General features: G+C 36.2%; 1 protein-coding gene across 1 annotated transcript in view; it reads right to left on the reverse strand.

Annotated features, from left to right (window-relative positions):
• The window catches only part of LOC117169393 (tolloid-like protein 2), a 519,229-nt gene that overhangs the window by 15,638 nt on the left and 487,162 nt on the right, over positions 1–16,429 (reverse strand). The window contains exon 11 of the mRNA XM_033355754.1: positions 11,377–11,695. Coding sequence (XP_033211645.1) covers positions 11,377–11,695 — 319 coding nt within the window. The remainder of the gene's footprint in view (positions 1–11,376; positions 11,696–16,429) is intronic.

The following is a 16,429-nucleotide window of genomic DNA, read 5'->3' on the forward strand; positions in this document are numbered from 1 at the left end:
GAGAGAGAAGCCTGCGCGCGCAACATCGCCTTCTTCTTCTACACACCGACGAGCGGCGAGTCAGTGTTGAAATGTATACTTTTTCCATAATGTGAGCACTGCGTGTATGATTTGCTTAGCGAAACCATGGTCACCAATGTCAAGGCTGAAGTGTGCGACAGACACAATTGTCGACAATATGTAGTTTCAGTATATACGTATAGTATATTTCGAATTCAGTACAGTCCCAGTATTAATCCAGACAGTAGGTATCCTAAGTGCACCGGGTGTGCATAATACCCTCTGCAGCTATAATGAGGAATGTCTTGGCTCAAATTGTGCCTACGGTACGTTAAAGTGGAAATGACACTGTCTTGGAACGCCAAAATGAAACCCTTCAGCCCTGACTTCATTCTGAGTAATTTAGGGAAAGCAAATCTTAGCTCAAAAGACTGATCCTTTATATTTCTGTTGAAAATACCGTGCATCCTCTAGTCGATGAGCTGTGTTTGGAAGTTTTTTCCTGTGCTTTCTTTATCTAAGCCTGCAGGAGTAATGACTTGAGATTCCATTTACGATTGTATGTGCTGTACCCGGAATAATCCTGTTGTAGTTGTGTCAATTACGCGATAATAAACATTTAATATGCTATTTTTCAAAGAAAATTGTACATTTTCAGAGTTTTTCACGTAAAATGTAATATTTATAAAGATTATAAATTTAATAATTTACTTAAAATCAATCAAGTGAATATATAATAAGAATAGGTTTTTAACTATAATATCTCAAATAAAATGAAATTTTAATCATGCAGATGAATATTTAAAAATAAAAATATTTAAAAAATTTTTTCTTTTTTTGTGCATATTTTTATTTTCTATAAAATATTGTAAATCCCAATTAGAAAAATATCGTATTAAAAAATAAAACTACAGCAGAATTGACAGTCAGTCGCAAGAGCCAGAATGATAATAACCGTGAAAGCAGACAAAGCAGAAAAAAAATTTTACACCTAGCACATCGAATGAAAGAAGACTTGGTGCATGAACAGACTTTTCTTAAATCATCCAGTGCAAAATACGCCTGATTTATGATCAAACAAATTTCTCGATTATCACACAATTTCGCAGCCAAAAACGCGTATTTTATGATATAGGAAAATACAGGAGATGATAACTGAAGAGTTGCAGTACATAACTAGAAAACAACAAAATGGGAATATTTCAGGAGAGCGAAAAAACATTGTGTAAAATCGAAATCACCTTTTGAAGATAAAACAAAAGTCCACTTCTTAGCTAAAGTATTTCTGCGTTGAGACCAATAAAGTTTGATTCGAAAAATAATTTCGGTTCCGAAAAATATAATGTGGAAATTGAAAATCCCGAAGTGAAAGGACCCTAAATTTGGAATAAACTTGTCTTTGGATCGCGATAAAAGGTGAAATTTTTAGTTTGAGCAAAAAAATATTCTGAGAAATGAAGTTGCTAAATTCAAAGAAAATGAGTTTGATCAGGAAAATTTACCAATTTCGAAAAATTATTTTTTTTTGAAAAAATGAAGACTTAGTGTGATGGTATCGCACTGTAGCGGATGATTATTCGCTGTGAAGTCTATAACTAGAAGAAAAAAATCTCTGTTTTTGTTATCATTGAACCATAATAATTCAAAGGAATATTGTTCCTGAGAACAAGGCCAAATATTTATTTGAAAAAGTTAAAAAAGTGTCCTCTAGCAGATAATGTAGATTTAATATTTTAGGTTAGAATTTTATTGGTACTTTGGTACTCAAAAAAGTGGAAAATAATTTGATTTAAGGGTTTTTCTATAAAAAAGGAGTATTTTATTATTTTACTGCATCTTTTATTAGATATTTTATTTATTTATATGAAGTCGTAAGCGAAAATAAGTTTTATTAACTTATATTAAACGAGTATAGTATGCCTTAGATGATGTCGTGAAGGGAATCATAGCTTTCAGATTTTTGACTTTTTTGTGAGACCAGATCCTGTGGACCCCCTTTCTAGATCCTATCATTGGATGTAGGTCATATTATAGCCTGCAAGAGAATAAAGTCTATTCATAAAGGAAACAGAATAAAATATTATTTTTTCAAACACTATAATGCAATGAATATACTAACCTTTCGTCAGAATTTTTTCCTTCATTCGGGTATCGCTACACTCGTAGAAAATGTTCACGTTTTCGAAATTTTCCTTCGTTAATTTAATTTTGACAGCGTCACTGATGTACAATTTAGTAGACGTTTTAAATGCATCTCCAGCTACAGAATTCCAGCCAATAAAGCCATGCTTTATCATAACTGAGAAGGGATTCTTTATGCCAGCTCACCCTATCGATCAAAGGGTTATAGGTGTGGCCTTTTACTAGGAATTTGTGTATGATAACTTCGAACTAACCTTTAGCAATTAGAGTCATGTACATCGACAATAAGAACTGGTTCTTGTTCTGTCCCCCATACTTGTCACTCTACAGGTTCTGGATTTTTTTGTGTACAACTTCTATTTCTTGAGTGACGTAGTCACACACGGCGGTAGCAATAGCCGTGGAATCTCTTTTCCCGTAATTCTCTGTCCATAAGCACATCGAGCCTTTGTTCTTTCGTTTGTGGTAGGTTCTATTGCAGATCGAAGCTATGGGCGTAATTTGAAGAGTCTCTTGTGTCAGCTTTAAAAATATTTTGACTTATTTCGACAGTGTGGTGATGTTCTGAAAGTTTCTGTTGTGCAGATCTTTTAGCTTTAGAGTTATTTATATTATTTATATCCATATGCAACACGATCGCAGGCATCGCAACAGTCCGTCGTAGGCCTATGAAAAGACGACCTGAAATATTATAACGAAAAACATGCAAACAAAGATGCAAATAAATGTGCAAATAAAAACTATATGAAAATTGAAACACGTTAAGATAAGTAAAAAGTTATCTGAATCCAGTGATAGTTGACCTGAAATTCTAGCGAAAAACGTGATTATATAAAGGGCAACTAACATGCGGATTCTCATCTGTCTCAATATTGAAGTATTTCTCTATGAAATTTCTGTACATTTTAGAAATTTTTAAATCTTCAAAAAAGTTTTTAATGTTTAGACTGGCTTTTCAATTTTAATGTTCACTATGATGAACATGAGAAAATATTATCTCTGATTTTAGTTTTCCATTAATTTCTTAATTCTACCTGCTGCTACCTTTACGATTATGGCTCATATCCAGCAATCACTTTGCAATTTTTATGTACATACAATCTCTACACGTCCCTTCGAAGTTTGTAATATTTTACAGAAGCTAGCTTTACAAACTTTTAATCTGAGATTTCCGGCCTCGTTACTCCATACTCATATGTCCTTTGGCATTTCTGGTAAACAGCTTCTGATTCATCAGCCTTTTTAAAACAACTTCTCCTTTTTACAGGCACACAATTTATGCGTCCTGTTATGAAACTTTGCTGTTTCTCGTATCGCCCTAAACTATAAAATTATTCGAAGAGCACATTAATTTTCTGGCGTTTTTAATTTAGGCACTCGAACCCACATTTGCATGCCACCTGAACAAATAAAAAAATAGAGAAACGAATTGCTTGCTCTTTAAGCCTTTATTGTGATAATTAAACAAAATAAAAAGGCTAAACCCGACACATATACGAGCGGCTACTCACTAAAAAATCTTATATTGCTGCGAAGGAATTCTTAAGAAAACTCTTGGAGAAACACTTCAAAATCTCTCAGCAATCTCGCATTCTTAAACAATCTTGGAAATCTTTGGTTAAGTGTTGACAGAGGTGAGGTTGTGCAGAGAATCGTGATATACACTTCTATGCATATAACAAACAGCTGACTTTATCCGAAAGCCGCCGAGTTTAGCTGAGCCTGTAGAATCGCACGTGAGTCCTGATTGCAAGCAGGTCGGAAATCTCGAAACTACCAGCAATCTGAATGAAATCTTGTACGTCATTATAACACTTCAAACTGCCATGGCGAACCGAAGGAACCGAATGCAGGCTCTATAAAGTACCCGTAAAGACTCCATTCGGTTCCTTTTTTTAAACTCGAAAAAACAGCAAAATCAACTTTTAAATTGTTGAAATTCAGATTCTACATTAAAATTCCCTATAGAAAGTCACGGAATACTCGCAATAGTTTTTTTTACAACGGTAAAAAGATTTAAAAAAGATAAGACGTATAACGCCTGTTGACTGCTACACTTCAAACGCATCGCCTGTAAGTAGTAGTCAACAAGCGTTATGCGTCTTATATTTTTTTTAACTTTTTACCGTTGCGAAAAAACTATTGCGATTATTCCGTGACCTTTTATAGGGAATTTTAACGCAGAATACGAATTTCAACAAATTATAAGTTGATTTTGCCGTTTTTCCGAGTTTTTTTAAAAAGGGACCGAATGGGGTCTTTACAGGTAATTTGTAGAGGCTTCTTTCGGTTCCTTCGGTCCGCCAGGGTGAGTGCTACATTCACAGTTTTAAGATTTCCAGATTTCATAGTGAGTGATCCCTCACAATATCATCATTACATTTTCAGAAAACAGCAAACATAATAACCTGTTAAACAATACCTCTAACTTTGGCTCTTATTATTTTCTTGAATTTCCACCGGCGGTGAAAGTCTCTCCATTATGGCGCCTCTTTCTTATTATAAGAAATTTCGGTACCTCCTTAACTTCAGAATACTTCAGCATTTTCGAAACTTTTCACTTTTAGTTTGAAATTTTACGGTATATTTAAATTCGGGTTGCACGATGCAGATGTATGCTGTTATTCAATTTTGAAATGCTAATCTTTTCATTACTACATTTCAAATTAAATTTTTAAAAAATCCTTTTAACACGATGCGCGTTTGATTTCTAAAGAATTTTTTATGCAAAAAACTCATTTTCGCTATAAATGTTAGTTATCTAGTTCTGTACTTTATCCCTTAAACTGATGATGTACGATTGACTCGATAGAATCCATTCTTCTTCAATTACATTTTCTATCGAAGGATCAGGAAATAGTTTGAGAATTTCCCGTTGATATTATTGTGTTATTTAAAACGCAAAAGTATTAACATGGAAAAGCACATTTGGACACTTTTCCGAGCAAAAAACTTATCTGATATTCGGACAAGGGCTCTTTTTGGCTCTTTTTGGTCTCCACCCCATTATTTATCGTGGTTCTCAGGTAGACGAAGCAACAACCCATGGGATGAATGAAACTATCCGAATTAAAATTTTTCGCTTATATTCTAATTTAAAAATATTCACCTACATGATCAAAATTTTATATCACACTTAAAATGTAATTCTTCATAAATTTTAAGTAAATGATTGAATTTATCAAATTGATATAAATTACCTTTTAACGTAAACAACAACTATGAAAATGTAAAGTTTTCATTGGAAAAGAGCATATTAAATGTTTATTATCACTTAACTAACCAAAATATCACTAAGGAATCGAATATAGAGAACCGAGCTCACGGTCTCTGCCCCCTAACAGGGCGCTCTATCGCGGAGCTTCTCGGCCACTCATTATATGGCTTTTTCATGTCCATAAGTTGGACTCAGTTTTCTTCAAACCCGTTTTTCTCAAAACTAGCTAAATATTTGGCCCTAGGAATTTCACAGCTTTACTTTGGAGCAATAACATCTCTTTACAAAAATTATAAATCAAAACAAAGAACACCACATCTGATCTTCCCCTTGTTATATTTAGGCACATTACCCATCTTCGGGTGGAACACTGTATGTTCCTCTGCCAGCTACTCCGAAATAAGCTCTTCCAACTTTAGATATGAGGTGAAAATGCGGGCCAGATGCTAGTGGTTTGAAGGAAACTTTTTCCAAAAGAAGTTCTTTATACAATCTGGTCCTGCAGCGTAATAGTTCATCATGCGTCTTGATACTTTTTTTACCTCCTCGGTAGTGATAGGTGGGCATTCCTCCTCAGGTGTTATAAGGCTAGTGGACTCAAAGCTACATATAATCTGACTGGAGGTTCGCTGCACATTGTTGACAGAACACGGGTATTATATGACGCTAGCAGAAGTGTAGGGCGGAGGGAGCTAGATAAACTATCTAATCTGGAAATTAAAGTGTGACAACTAACAGATTCACCTTCAAGACATACGTCTTTTAAGTCGATAACTTTAAGCCTTCTCCTCATTTGCCTCACACTATTGCGACTATCTCTCACACTTCACGATTACCAAGGGTGATTCGGCAGCAAATCTGCAGAGAAACTAATTCTAGCGTTAAGGATTGTCGAGAAGTAAGGTCGTGAAATTGGAATGGAGTGTGCGTTGGAAAAATGAATCAAAGTTTATTTCAATAAAGACAACTAATTGTCATATCCGATGATCCTGAGCTCGTCGACAGAACTATTATAAAACACCTTGATGTAGGATAGACCTGCACACACTTGGGTGTGCCATAGAGCCGCATTCAGGACGTAACACCTGTAAAGGATGCTATCCGATGCAAATACAAACACCTTATCCGACAGATTTCGTCTTCTGAGCAGTCTTCAAGCACCAAAGTATCTGCAACAAATATGTTTGCCCTCACTGGAGAAAAAAGTTGACAACGGAGCGTCTCAGTAAAAGCAGCGGAGGAGGCTGCTAAAATATTTGGCCTTAATACAATGCCAGGGTAAGTAAAATGAATTAAACATTAATAATCTCGAGTACATACTTCTAAAAGGCCAAATAAAAAAAAAAGCACAAAAGAAAAACTTCTACCATCAGGTCATCGGGCATCATCATTTTGAGCCAAGACATCCCCAACGATAGCTGCAGAACGATTCACGCACACCTCAAGTACCTAGCTCACATACTATCTGATTGTACAATTCATTTGGAAACGACGTGCATTCAAGGGTGCAATGCGGTATTAAGATTGCTTTATCACCTAGGAAAATAGTCAATTTTCGAATGTGAAAAGTGCTGAATATATTGGAACTACATATTCTCGATAATTGTTTTTTTCTCGCACTCAAGGCCTGACTTAGTACTCGTTGACTTCGAGAAATGATCCATCTTCATTATGTAACTTTAAGCTCCACTCGACAAGAACATCACAGCCAAGGAGAATCAGAAGAAAGAGAGTTGTAAAGACCTTACAAGGAAGTTGCGACGGTTATACCGAGAATATTCTGTTAAGATAGTGGTCCTGGTCATCGGCGTTCCTGAGGTGCCCAGTTTTCACTGATTAATAGCCGGACAAGCAACCTTGCGTGTGACATACATGCTAAGACACTTGAGGGGAAAATGCAGAAGGCGTTTGCCCTTAGTTCGCTCCGCGCCCTTAGTCAGTGAATTTCCAATGTAATTCCGCGGTTGTCCATCTTACAAAATTCTCAATATGTATAATATTAAAAAACGGTTAAACAGCCACCGCAGGGTGCCACTGGAAGCAAACGCCATCCATCAAAATTACAACGGTTCCCGGTATAACCGTGGTATATAACATCTATGGCCACGGCACACGACTGTGAAATGAGCGGCCATATATCACACGACGAAATCACAACGACCGGCTGGCGAAACCAGCGTATGTCTTGAGGACACAAAGCGAACTAAGTATGACAGCTACCTGCATCCATCAGAGAAGTGCTTTAGGATGTTTTCGGCACGCGCGTGAATGGCTCTGAGGTTATGAACTAGTGATAGTTTCGAATCTCCGAGAGCACCGATCACAAGGACAATTACTTTAACCGTATATTTTGGGTAAAGTCGTTGCAGATCCCTTTTAAGGTCAGGCCTCGAGTGTGCAATGGTGACTGCTGTCCGAAAATCATAATTCCAGAAAATTAGACACATTTCGTTCTGAAAAATTGACTTTATCTCCCTGGAAGCGTTTGGCAGGACAGGGTCGCAGCCAACGCCGTAAGAGCGACAAAGATAGTTAAAAAAATATCTGAGGGCTGAACTATGTATGTAGAGATGGGGTATTCCTTCGTGAGAGGGACACCTGGATAGTATGTGTTCTAGATACCCAGCGTGTACAGAATACGTCCTAGAATTATCGCTGTGAACTTCTCGACATGAAATGTGGTTACAGTGTACTAATGTGGAAACATTACCATCCTGGCATGCCAAAATGAATCCCTCTGTACCTGAAGTAAGGGCTAATGATCTAAAGAAAGCAAAAGTTTGCTTCTACGACAAGGACTGATCTTCTAGATTTCTGTTAAAGTTTTGGTACATTTTTTGGTCTAGTATCCGTTGGCGGAATTTCTTAACCTCTGCGTTCTCTACTTACGCTCTTAGAAGTGAGGTATCTTGATAGACAAATACACTTTCATCTTTCCTGATGTTAAAATTCAGGCCAAGGATTTTGGCAGCCTGTTCCGCGGCTTTGTAAAGGAACGCTCCTTTGCCAATCACCTTTTCTTTTTTTACCATTTTCAGGAGAGGATCTTTTCCATTTGCAATGTTATAAATAGAATCAGTACAATTAGCAAAAATATATATATAGATGATCTTAAGCGTGGCGATATCAAGGGTCGTGAGCAAGTTCTTCGTCGAAAGTTTCAAAGGCTGAATCTGTCGAAAAATATGCTTGTATCTGCTTCTGAGGCAATCCTCCGCTGATGTTACGTCCTGAACGAGGCTTTGAGGCACATCCAGGTAAGCATAGGTCTCTCCAGTGTTTAAATGTATAGTAACACTCATATCCATACCAATTTCTTCTATGTACCTCTTAACGATATTTAAAGCAAGTTGAAATTTCGGCGTACCACAAGCATAGATCTCCAGGTCAGCTATATAAAATAAATGAGTCACCTTATGCTTGCGATGATTAGTATCATCACAGAGGCAACCAGGAGAATTACCTAGTGCGAAAGACAGTAGCAGAAGTATGATGCAAAAGAGCAGAGGGCTCGCAGTGACGCCCTGAAGGACAGCCTTCTTGGAGGTGACGTTGTTCGTTGTCACACGATAGTTTCCAGATTATACAGTAAATCTAGTTTTCCAAAAGGGCATCAATCTCTCTATGCATCTCACTATGCGTGGATTAGCAGGTTCTTTCGACGACTTCGCGCATAGGATTCTAATTTTCTTTTTAATGAAATCTGTTTTCAAAATATTACTTTTATACTAGGCAATATTTAACGGTATAAAAACAACTGCGCAGCTGAAGCTGTTGGAGGAAACTACTATATAGGGTATATATGGTATATATCAAGATCAAGGTTAAAGACGCCTTTCGTTTGGGTAATAAAATAATAATCAAAGATTCTATCTAATTCAATCACAGGCTCATTGAGAATATAATACAGCCAAGACAATTTTCTATAGCAATAAAATAAGTCCGGTAAAGTTATTGTTGAGGACCCAGTTGACCTTCAAGCTTTAACAAAGGAGAAGGCCAAGTTTAAAAAGTGTTACTGTATTCTTACTACCGCTATACCAAGCCGAACTATAGGCGGAATGTCAATTCTCCAATTTCAGTAATATATATATATATATATATATATATATATAGAAAAAATGTAGGATCATAGTGTCCCCTGGCAGGCCGTATGAACGGAAAGGATACGCTACAGCGTACTCTTATAGTATCCACATAGTATCCCTTCCGTATCATGCAACAAAAATGCAAAAAAAAAAACAGTAACATGAACCTTTAATTTATTGTAATTTGGATTCTACGTTGAATTTTCTGTGAGATCACAGAATAATTGCAATAGTTGTTTTTGCAGCGTTAAAAAATACAATGCCTGTCATTACATAGGCTGAAGGCGACTTCCAGCGCATATTCTTTCAGTAGCAGCATACTACTTAACGCCATGTAACGAGAGGGTCAGCACTAACTGAACATCATATCGAAACAGGACATAACATTTAATTTTATGAAACAACAGTCATTGCGCAAACACACAACAAATTTCCAAGAAAACATAGAGAAGCAATCGAAATCTTAAAAAACCCTAATAACATCAATAGGGACAATGGATATAATACCAATCCGATTTGGCTTTCCGTTCTCCAGGATTTTTTAAAAATGACTTGATTGGCCAATCAAGTTCGACCATTCCCAACGGTGGGGCGCTCTGGTCAATCACAGACATCGTAGAAAGTATACCTAAGAACATCATGACCTGATACCTCAATTTCAGGTCAGCCCTGAACATGTGAACTACAATGTTCACGAAACGTCGGCAAACAATTCGTAGTTTTTAACACGAGTGAAACCCGTAATATCTTTTTATATCGAGAGGATCACCTGATCAAAGCTAGTCCTCAATTTTTCTTTTCCAACTTACGTCTAAATAAAATGAGGTATCGCTTTAAAAGTGTGTGAAATGAAAGAGGAGAAAAGAAAGTGCATGTCTCTGCTTTGTTCCGGTGGAAATTTTTAAGGAAATAAAACTGAAAGCTATATCGGTGTTTTTCTTTTTTCCACACGGAATAAGATATCGTTGAGAGTTTGGCACACTAAAGAGAAGGGACGAAGAAAGGTGTATGTGGTCCTAAATAATTAGAATTGTGAAAAAAGTTGTTTTTTAAATGACTAAATTTGGAGTAATACTGACCGTGCTGTAGAACCCTGCAAGCAATTTTCAATGTTGTGAACTGGCTAGTTCTGAGATTTATATTAATCAAAATTGGACAAAACAACAAAAATCGCTCGCGAAAATTAATGTTTGCACTTGAAATGCAAATAAACAAATTTGTTCTAACATACGTATCAGCTGTGTCATGATTACTGACAGAGAAATATAAAAACCAAACTTCTGGTAAAGCCTGAATGCATCGTTCGATATTTTTATCTTCATGAATAAACTTTTTTCTTCCCCCAACTCTGTACCTTGCCATAAACGGTCCTTTAATATTTATTAATAATTTCCAAATTTTTTTCCCGCGTTATTTAAACTTTTATTTTTTAACATCAATGAACAAATATTTATCTCAGGACCTACTTGATCAGCTGGTCTATTCATTATATGGCCTTAAGCGACTATGGATGCGCCTGATATCGCCTTCAGCGAAAGTTATGACATTTTATATATTTTTAACGCTGAAATAAACTATTGCAATAACTTCATGACGTTCCAATAGCAAATTTAACGTCGAATTCGAATATCAACAAGCTAAATGTCCATCTTGCTGTGTTTTCACTTTTTTTAGCAGGATACGGAAGGGATACTATATGGGTACTATAAGGACACACTGTAGCGTATCCTTTCCGTTCATTCGATCCGCCAAGGTCTATCGTGTTATTATCGTACATGGATAAAGTTCGCGCCCGTATAATTGTTTAAATTAAATTGTTGCTTAACAACTTGAGCATGCTCTAAAACAGTGCATTATGCACTACTCGGCATGAGGGTCGACTAGTATGTGAATATAGGAACAAAAATCTTTCTCTTATTATGTTATTACCTGTTATCAGATGAAAAGACGACCTTCATAGAATTTCCCTCGGATGTTAGCAGTGGTGGTAATCTAGTTCCGCAGTATGTACCATGCTTCCTAAGTATGTCTTCTCCAAGTTTACTAACTACCTCAACCCAATCATATTCACATTCTTGCTGATAGACGTTATTGCCCTCCAGGTCAAAATGGGTGAAGTTTAAAGTTATTCTGTACTGATGTGGTGCTATTATCTCCCACACGCAGTGTTTATTATCAGGATATGTTTCCGGGAAGGAAGGACTCGTTATGGTACCATTTTTCATGTTGAAGATTCCGCCACAAGCATCTTGAAAAATAAGACATAAATTCTTTTCAATAAGAGCATTAAGGTTTTTGTTGCTTAAAATGTTTTAAGAAACGCGATGATTTCAAAAAATGAATAATAAAAAGTGCATTGCTTTTCATTTATTGATCCGTGCAATATTTTTTAGCAATAGGTAGTTTTTATTTTAGTGTATTTATTTTTTTAATTTAAAATTCTTGATTTCATTTTTTTAGAAACAATAAATTCATATACAAACGTATTGATAACATTATTTGAAAGAAAGAATAGTTTCAAATTGTTATGATGCAAATAATTTTTCGAAATTGTACATGTTGAAGTGTAAGAAAAGTCGATTTTAAATAAAAAATAATTTATAACATAATTGCTTGGGATTTTAATTTTTAACTTAGAATTATTGTCTACATTTTTTATTATTATTCTGATAAATTATAATTATTGTTGTTCATTATGCTGAAGAAATTGTAACCTCAATTAATCAAGCAGATACTTAATTAAAATAATGTATAATTCATTCATTTGAGTTAAGTTATATTAAGACAATCATTTTTCTTATATGTTATTAAATAAAACATGATTTTCTGAAAAATAGTCATTTATTATAATAATCAATATCTTATACAAATTTGTGGTCTCATTGAGTTTTACAAATAATTCTTGAACTTTCAATCCTTTGCATTAAACACGTATTGAGTTGTATACAACTTTTAAAAAGCTATCCCAACAACATTTGTGTTTCGAAATTGTGTTTCGTAAAAATCCAAGAGTAATAATTTTTTATTCGGTTAATTATAATTTTAATAAATATGTATTTTGTATGCATTAAAATTTTAATTACAGTACAAGTCCGATAACTTGCCGTCCGATAAGTGTAAACTCTCCATAAAACGTCGTCACACGTACAACACGTACACTAATTTGGTTCTCCCACTACGTGTGCTAGTTTTCTCATGATTTGCGCCCATGATTTACCCATGCGCGCACCGAATTTCGTGCTACTAGAGGGGGCGTCCGATAAGTCCGCAATTCCTGGAATTTTTCGCCCCTACAGCCCCGAAGTTGGAAAGTTATCGGACTTGTACTGTACCCGAAAAAAATGTATTACTCTGGGAATTTTTATATTACCGTTACTGAAATCAGCTGCATTGTATATCTGGACAAGAAGGGTCTGTATGTCATTTCCTATTTTCCCGTTCCTTATTTGGTCCCAGAAACTATTAATGTTGACTTCAATGTTCACACTGCAAGGTGCGTACGAATTCCTGACTCGCAAGTCACTAATGATTAGACAACCGGAGATTTTGCACTCAAAAGTTACTATCCAAGGAGAACTAATAGTTATAGAAAGAACTTTAAAAAAGTACATGACCTATTAATTACTTGTACTGCAACTTAGGCGAAAATGGCCGCGTCCTTCCGAATGGTATCGAACGAATCCAAGTCATACCGAGTATTTTCGCAATTTCACGAATTATTTTGGTAATTTGCTCCCAAACTTCGTAAGTTACGTAACTTAAGTGTAGTGCAGTTACGCACTAGACGAGGGGGAAAATCAAGAAGAGTCGAAGTGCTATCATTGAGAGACCCGCTTAAGTTTCGAAAATTACTTCTCCTACATCCCTTTGAGCACTTTTAATGACAATCCCAACTCTGTGTGTGTTGGTGGGTGCGGGTGTGCGTATTTGTTGTTACGTGAAGGAATGAATTATTATTAAAATTTTTGGCAGTGCCAAAACCTACAAATTTGCCACGCGGCTGCTATGAGCGCCCATTAATTCCCCATTTCTATATCGCTGCCTACACATATTTCACAAATACTTCTGTTGTTTTCTCTTTTTCACGTGTGTAATTATCTTTCAGGAATAATAATGACAATTTTCCGAGGCAGGTTCGAAGTAAAGGGAGACTTGGATACATCGGGGGACTTTAATAAAAGGATATACAATTTCTTTTCACCTGCATATGACTTGAAATGTATTAATGCAAATTTTATTATACAAAGTTATGATTTTTCGTTCTTTTTTGAAATTTATATAAAAGAAAATAAATGCGAAAAATTAATTATTCATAAAAAAAATAAAAATTGACAAAAACAACCGAGTGCCTCCCGTCTCTCCACAAGCTTTGAAATAATTGAACAAAGCCAGCAAAATAAGATTTATATGTTTCCTTCTCAACCTGTAGACTTTGAATATTTTTTTAAAAGAATTTTCGGTTCCGAATAATTACCTTGTCGCGCAATGGCAAGAAACACGCGCAATCGATAATTATAATGAAAAATAGGCATTTATGATTCAAAAAGTTTGCCGAACCGAAATACAGGGAAATCTGTACAAATTTAGAAATTCAATAAATAGTTTCTCAAGTTTTTCAATTGCTGAAATGCGAATTTTTTGAAAATTTGATTTGAATTTGTAAGGATTTTTCAATTTTTCAAAAATTCGAAAATTTTCTTGAAAGGGTTCAATTTATATTTTAAGGATTTTTCAATTTTTGAAATTCGATTTTTTTGGGAGAATTTAATTTGGAATTATAAGGATTTTTCATATTCGAAATTTTTTGTTGAAAATTTGAACTTGAATTTAATAGGTTTTTCAATTTTTTCAATTCAAAGATTTTTTTTGGAAAAATTTAACGAGAATTTCATAAATGCTCCTGTATAAAATTTCTTGAAAAGGCAAAATAATTTTTTTTCTCGGTAATTTAGTCCATTGCAATTAAAATCTGGTGTCTCATTCAGAACTACGAAAATTTAAAATGGCACGCGAGTCGGACGTCACATCCATTACATCGGTCACAACAGACTTCGAAACAGACGATGAAAACAGGTGACATTTATCGGAATTAGGTGCGTTCGGGCCGGCCCACGACTTAGAAAATACGTACCCGGTCACACTAGAGGTAGGAACAATTTTGACGAACCCTACTGTGACAACCAGCGTCAATGGAACAGAGCAAATCACCCTAACAACAACGTTCACAACGACCTCTGCTAGAGCAATCTCGACTCCGAGAATTCGACCATCGGCATTCGCGCCTAGACTCGAAGCCCCTAACGTAACTTTCAATTACGCAAACCTCTTTGAAATTGCGACTTCATTTACAATTCCCCATAGACCGAACCTACCATCTCAATCCCCAAAAGCGTATGCAGAATATAAATTCCTGAAACTACCGAATAAAGATTTGACAAAATTCGGACAGGGATTGTGAACCGCATTAGACTTGCAGACAATTAACGAAGTCTCGAACCCTTTTACAAAAACCCACGATTTTGAGGTGCCGTCCAAAAGAAAGGTTTCCTTCCACCACCTTCCCCGAAACGTAATAGGAGGGAACAGGACCGTCTTTTAAGGGAAATAGTGTCAGACTTAGAAGTTAAAAGGAGTTAACTTCTAAATAAAATTCCCTATCCACGGCGAAGTAGCGTAGGTTTCCGTAGGGATTCAGAACGGTAAAGCTCCTCCGAAAGGGAAAGAACTCATAGCACTACTTCATCGATAAAACGTGGACAAAGTAACCGAGGCCTGGGGAAAATTATCTTTAATCCGAAAATAATGTTCAATGGTAGTAGTAAACTTAGTCGCGATAGCTTTTTGACAAAAATAGAAGATCGTAGGAAGTTAACAAAAGTATCGGATGAGAATGTTCTCACAGCCATATCGGTATTGTTAGACGGAATAGCGCAAAAGTGGTTCAGAAACTATAAACAAGAATTTTACAATTGGCGTAAATTAAAAAAAGAGTTCCGTTCCCACTTTGGCGATGACGATTTTGAAAGACGCGTAAAAGAGCACATCCAAACTCGAACTCATGGAAAGGTCATACTTTCATTCTTTTCGAGAATTGTCGCAATTAGGGAAAAGTTGGGAGAAAGAATGAAATGTATGCATGAAAGAATATAAAACCCCACCTCCTCCCGAAAGCTCATTTCTTCAAGAATTTGCCTACAGACGGAAATCAGAAATTGAGTCGTGTAAAAAGAATAATACAGCCGCCGTTAAAGAAGCTGAAGAGGGAATAGCGGCTCTAAGCACCACCGAGCCTAATAAACTCAACAATAAAATGCAGAACCCTACAAATGATACCGGCAACACGAGAAACACCGGTCTTCAGTCCACCCCTTCAGAAGGTTCTAAGAAGGGGGGGGGGGGTCAACAGAGTGATAACACTTCTGTTGAGAAAATTGGTCCTAGCAACCCCGCTTGGGGTCCGAATAAAATAATTTGCAGTAATTGCAACCAAAGGGGTCATTTTCGAAAGGGCTGTGCCACTCCGTGGAAACGGATATGCTTTAAATGAAAAACGGAGAAATACACCGTCTCTGAATAGAATCGGAGAACCATAAGTAACTTTCTTGACATAATAGAAGTTGAGGTCACTTCTAATCCGAAAAACCACCCTAATACCGATGCGTGGTTTACAGAAAAAGGGGGAAAATCTAGAAACTCGAACACTCGCAGTAACTTCGTCACAGACCCGAGCTGACAAACCAGAAAATACTGTGCCTACGGTGGACTCATTCTTCGGAAGCGCGTGTACGATACAGGCAAAAATAGACACGAAGAGCTTTCACGGAGTGGGAATGCCGCCGGAACTCGAAATGTCAAGTATTATCGAATGCCAAGGTATCTGTTCGGAAGACGCAGTTGAGGTTGAGAAAGGCTCAGTGGACTTAGTGCCATAAGTACTACTAGTAGAAACTCAGGTCCATAGAGATCCGGAATTAGAAAATTC

The sequence above is a fragment of the Belonocnema kinseyi genome, chromosome 3, assembly GCF_010883055.1.
Source record: "Belonocnema kinseyi isolate 2016_QV_RU_SX_M_011 chromosome 3, B_treatae_v1, whole genome shotgun sequence".
NCBI lineage: Eukaryota > Metazoa > Arthropoda > Insecta > Hymenoptera > Cynipidae > Belonocnema > Belonocnema kinseyi.